Source organism: Hypomesus nipponensis, chromosome 12, assembly GCF_054491055.1.
Source record: "Hypomesus nipponensis isolate SF chromosome 12, ASM5449105v1, whole genome shotgun sequence".
NCBI lineage: Eukaryota > Metazoa > Chordata > Actinopteri > Osmeriformes > Osmeridae > Hypomesus > Hypomesus nipponensis.
The window spans coordinates 3,619,544-3,625,000 of NC_140372.1; the positions used below are offsets into that span (position 1 = coordinate 3,619,544).

A 5,457-nucleotide genomic window follows, 5' to 3' on the forward strand; every position below is an offset into this window, starting at 1 on the left:
TACTCAATCCATTGAGATGGTGTTGTTGTCAAGGTGTGGTTTATTTAATTGCCCATTTTAAAATTGAATTTCCTAGTTTACGGTTCACTTGGAATCCCACGGCCAGATACCGGACCTAGTTGGGCGTAATCATTGTCACCACGCAAGGGAAACGGACCCAGATTTGATCAACGAGGAACATCAGGGGAAAACAATGTGTGCCATTTAACAGCCAGTCTCTGGCTCTCATACATATCTATGTAAAACCTAGATGACTAAGAGCAAGCATAAATGTAATGGTTTGATGTGTATGCACGGAGGGACAGGGTAAATAAGATAAATCAACACGCATCAGATGCAAACAAGCTCTGCCTTTAGGCGTTCAGAATAATGAGCCATTGCTATGCAGGGGCAGGGTGTGTAAATGATGTTGCTAGTGTTTGTTTGCAGTGCTTCTTTGTAAAACATTGATCTCGATGCAGACGCACAACCGCTATGGACAGTAGGCTACTGGGGAAGTAGATTCTCCCGTCTTTCCCTCCAACTCACACGCACGCAAACACACACAGGCTAGCCTTTATCAAACGGTTGCACCGCAGCCTGTTGTATTGACGGTCGGCAGAGTCAGTTTCTAGTTGACGACGATGAAAACATTCTCTATGATACGGACGCCCTTGCTTGGCTTTCTCCACGCTCTAAACTCCCCCGTCTGTATTGTTACCTGTTGCAGAGGCTCGTCCTCCACTTTCGTCATCTCCGCCGAGTCTCTACTCATCAGCGTGGGCTGGCTGGCTGGCTGGCAGCAGCGGAAGACTTCAAAGAGAAGCCGTCGTTGTAGGAGGCGGCGCCCGAAGCGGGCACGTTGTACCCCACTGAGAAGAGGGAGAAAAGCGCCCTGGGCACAGGAAGGCCCAGCGCCAGATTGCCCAGCTGCATCCAGCGACACACGCTACCGGAAAACACTCCGCTTCAGACAGGCACTGACTGATGTAACAACTCTTAACGTCCGTATATCCACGGTGTTTTGTCAAAACAACACCAACCTTGGCTCTTCTTAATGTATGAAAAGGTCTGCCTGAGAATTTTGTTTAGTATTTTGCAGATTACTGCCCAAATAAAATTTGAGTAGCCAACAGAATAATCATACGATAAACACATTGTTATATCACCATTTATTTAAAGGACCTTTGTTGTAAAATATAAATACAAATGATAGCATATTAATTTTATCTTACGTTTTAACATATTTTGTACTGAACAGAAGCAAAACTAAAACACCAATCCGGAACAGTTAGGTCTACTGAAATGGTCAACTCCTTATTTACACGTTCAAGCATCAGCTATAACTCACTGATGCCACGCTTCATAAAACGTCATGACCACCTTCCAAATACATGTTTTCCTTACTTGCCGTCATAAATAGGAGACAAATAAAGCTCAAGTTTGGGCCGCAAACTCTAGAATAAACGTACGAAAAGCTGTGGAACTAGCAAGATCAGCGTTAACATTATCCCACGGTACGACAGCCAATGCTCAGACGATATCTAGCCACCTGACAGATGGGTCGTTGAAGACCTTCAAAGTGCACAGCCATGACCCCTGACCCGGACAGCCACCACGATAACCTTTGACCTCTAAGCCGGGCAGTACTGACAAAACCAGTCTAGCCCCTGTACATAGTTGTAAACAGTGTCGAAAAACAACGACCTGACCAAACATGACAACAAAAAGCAGCAGATATACAGGATATACACATCTCTCTCTGTCTATATATATATATATATATATGTATATACACACAACACAAATGCAGCTGTAAATGTGTACATGTACATAATTACATTTATATTTACGTAGGTCGTTTATTTTCTTTGTTTTAACGTAGTTAACTGAATTGTTTTCCTCACAAAGAGAGAACGTCATTCATTTCAAACATCCAATGTCCCGGTCTGGTATATATATATATCAGAGAATATCCACTTTCTACAGCTCTGAGATGCGTATCCGCTTGTTCACACTCTCGTGTCCGTGAGTTCCCAGGGGCTCCGCCTCAAGGTCACGACCTGGCCTTGGCCACCTGGCCACCCTTGACCTTGGCGCTGACCTTGGCGCTGACCTTGGGCTCCCAGCGGCTGTCCAGACACTCGAGGGAGGAGCCCAGCATGGCGGCCAGCTCGGCGCTCGTCTCCACCAGGTCCAGCAGCTCCTTGCTGTCCGGCAGGAAGGCCTCCAGCTCCTCGGGGCAGGAGAAGAGCTGCGACAGGGAGGCTTGGCGGTAGAACTCGGCCTCGGCGATAGTGGCCACCTCCAGGTGGGAGAAGGAGGAGCGGAAGGCCCGGGAGGACATCTTCAGACGCTCCAGCACGTCGGAGAGCAGTAGCCAGTTCCTGGGCCTGGAGGAAAGGAGGTGGAGGAGGATGACAGGCGGAGGGGAGGGGAGGAGGACAAGGAGGAGGGGGAGAAGAGGAGGGAGAGGAGGACAACAGGGATAAAAGAAAAGGATGAGTAGAGAGTAATAAGTTGAGTGGAGGTGAAGTAGGAAGCTGACATACACGAGCAACTTTTTGGGGAATATTGTTCATGCACACTCAGAAACCTTTCACACCAAGAATCACAGCTTCACCCTGTATAGATATATAAGCCGGCAGACATGTAGTTACAACCCAAAAGTGTCATGACTATTTCCTTTTCAACACTGACTGTGTGGTCACAGAACCAGCATGTCTGCATTAGACCACTAGGGCAGGTGTGCTGAACACAACCTGACCTGGTTATCGACCCCTGACCCCAAGGTGTGGGTCAGAGAACACAAGGCGCCCCGGTCACAGCAATGCCCCGCCCATCCCATGGGGAAGGGGGGGTGGGTAGCTACCAGTGGAAAGACACACACCCTTTACTGGGGTGAATTCAAATGCTTTGAGCATAATACTTGCGCAATGATTGACACATAAAAGAAAACTCTCTCTCACACACACACTCTCTCTCTCTCTCTCTCTCACACACACACACACACACACACACACACACACGCACGCGCACACGCACACATCAATCAATACCACTTGAAATGATAAGCAGCATTTGTGTTCTTCCTGGGTGTGCTGAACGGCAGGGAAAGGAACACAGAGAGCTGCCGCTGTATGTGTGTGTGTGAGAGCGTGTGTGTGAGAGCGTGTGTGTGTGTGAGAGAACATGTGAGAGCGTGTGTGTGTGTGCGTGCTGTGTGTGCGTGCTGTGTGTGAGTGTGCGTGCTGTGTGTGAGTGTGCGTGTGTGTGTGTGAGTGCTGTGCGTGTGTGCTGTGTGTGAGTGCGTGTGTGTGTGTGAGTGCGTGTGTGTGTGCTGTGTGTGTGTGAGTGCGTGTGTGTTTGAGTGCTGTGTGTAAGAGCGTGTGTGCGCGCGTGGCAGCGCTCGTCGGCCCCACAGCCCAGAAGGGCCATTAATACTGCATCAGGCAGGCGAGCGGAGCAGACGAGAGCTAGCGGAGAGTAGCGCGGGGGTGGGGGCGGGGGGAGAGACGAGCGCTAGCGGAGAGTAGCGCGGGGGTGGGGGCGGGGGGAGAGACGAGCGCTAGCGGAGAGTAGCACGGGGGTGGGGGCGGGGGGAGAGACGAGCGCTAGCGGAGAGCAGCACGGGGGTGGGGGCGGGGGCGGGGGGAGAGACGAGCGCTAGCGGAGAGCAGCACGGGGGTGGGGGCGGGGGGAGAAAAGAGCGCTAGCGGAGAGCAGCGCGGGGGTGGGGGTGGGGGAGAGACGAGCGCTGGCAGAGAACGAGAGAGCGGAACGGAGAGACAGACAGAGAGGGTGGGGGAGGGGAGGCTGCCAGGAGATGGGAGCTGCGCGGCGCTGAGACTGGAGATTACCCTGAACAGCACACGCCACAGCTGCGACCAGAGAGAGAGGGAGAGAGAGAGGGAGAGAGAGAGAGGGGAGCACGACAAGCCCACGAGGAAGACTGAGTGGGAGGCAATTAGCTCTGTCTGCTATCGCGCTGCGTCTCAGCTGAACAGCACAGAGCCGTGTCTCTCTCCCTCCCTCTGTCTGTCTCTCTCTCGTTCCTCTCTATCCCTCTGCCGTCCTCACTCTCTCCTACCTCTGCGCTCCTCTTTTCTCTCTCGTTCTGCCCCTTTTGACCCCCCCCCCTCTCATCTCCTCTCCGGTTTCCTCTGTTCTGGGTGTGTTCGTCTCCTGTTTTAACGACCCATTTCCAGAGTCTGGCCGCAGCTTCCCAAAACTCTGATCAAAGACACTCCCAAATTTTCTTTCTCTCTCTCTCTCTCTCTCTCTCTCTCTCTCTCTCTCTCTCTCTCTCTCTCTCTCTCTCTCTCTCTCTCTCTCTCTCTCTCTCTCTCTCTCTCTCTCTCTCTCTCTCTCTCTCTCTCTCTCTCTCTCTCTCTCTCTCTCTCTCTCTCTCTCTCTCTCTCTCTCTCTCTCTCTCTCTCTCTCTCTCTCTCTCTCTCTCTCTCTCTCTCTCTCTCTCTCTCTCTCTCTCTCTCTCTCTCTCTCTCTCTCTCTCTCTCTCTCTCTCTCTCTCTCTCTCTCTCTCTCTCTCTCTCTCTCTCTCTCACAGGCAGACACTTGTGTCGACAGAAGCACACGCACACTTACCCCTGAGAGAGGGCCACCTGGATGTTGTAGCAGGGGAGGAGTGGCCGGTCGGAGAACTCAAACTCAAACAGCTCTCTCTGCTCCTCCTCCTCCTCCTCCTCGTCTGGACCTGGGGGCCCAGCCAGGATGTCGTAGGCAGCCGGGTCCTCCATGGACTCTGGAGCACACACACACACACACACACACACACACACACACACACGGTTAGAGCTGGTGGATGCAACGGAACGTGCCAAAACAAACACTCACCATGAACACACAAACACGCCTATTGTACACAGAGACAAACACCAAATACCACAGCACAACGGGCAACACCCAAACCGGATAAAGCAGATACGCTCTGACACGCACAGAGAACAAGGCCATCGCTAGATAAGGTTAGTCTCGTTATCGACCCCCCCCCCCCCCTCTCTCTCTCTCTCTTCCAGGTGCTGCCCTGGGGCTGCTGGCTCTACTTCAACAGAACGTCGTGGTTTGAGAGCGTGTGTGTTGAATAATTCAGTAACAGGGCCGATGGCGCCCGCCGCCCCCCCCCCCGCCGCCCCCCCCCCCGCCGCCCCCCCCCAACCCCAGAGGTGCCAGTACACATCCTCTCTTCCCTATCCCTCCATCTTTTCAGTTGGTCTCTCCTCTTGGATGAAGTGTTACCCCTCCTTCATGCTCTCCCCCCCCCCCCCCCCCTCAACACCTCTCTTCCCACCCACTCCCTCCCTCCTTTCCTCCCTCCCCCCCCCCCTCCTCTCTCATGGAAGCTGTGCTTATGTAGGCGGAACCAACATTAGACGGCACACTGGCATTCTTACCATTCCTGGAGTACGAATCTCCCTCCCTCCCTCCCTCCCCCCGTGTGTGCTTCAGCCAACACGTTTG

General features: G+C 52.7%; 1 protein-coding gene across 1 annotated transcript in view; it reads right to left on the bottom strand.

Annotated features, from left to right (window-relative positions):
• Positions 1–1,136: 1,136 nt before the first annotated feature.
• Positions 1,137–5,457, bottom strand: part of LOC146260700 (BCL-6 corepressor-like) — a 43,559-nt gene continuing 39,238 nt past the window's right edge. Inside the window, 2 exon segments of the mRNA XM_084667497.1 lie at positions 1,137–2,372; positions 4,585–4,741. Of these exon segments, the coding sequence (XP_084523623.1) occupies positions 2,036–2,372; positions 4,585–4,741 (494 nt within the window). The 3' untranslated portion in view covers positions 1,137–2,035.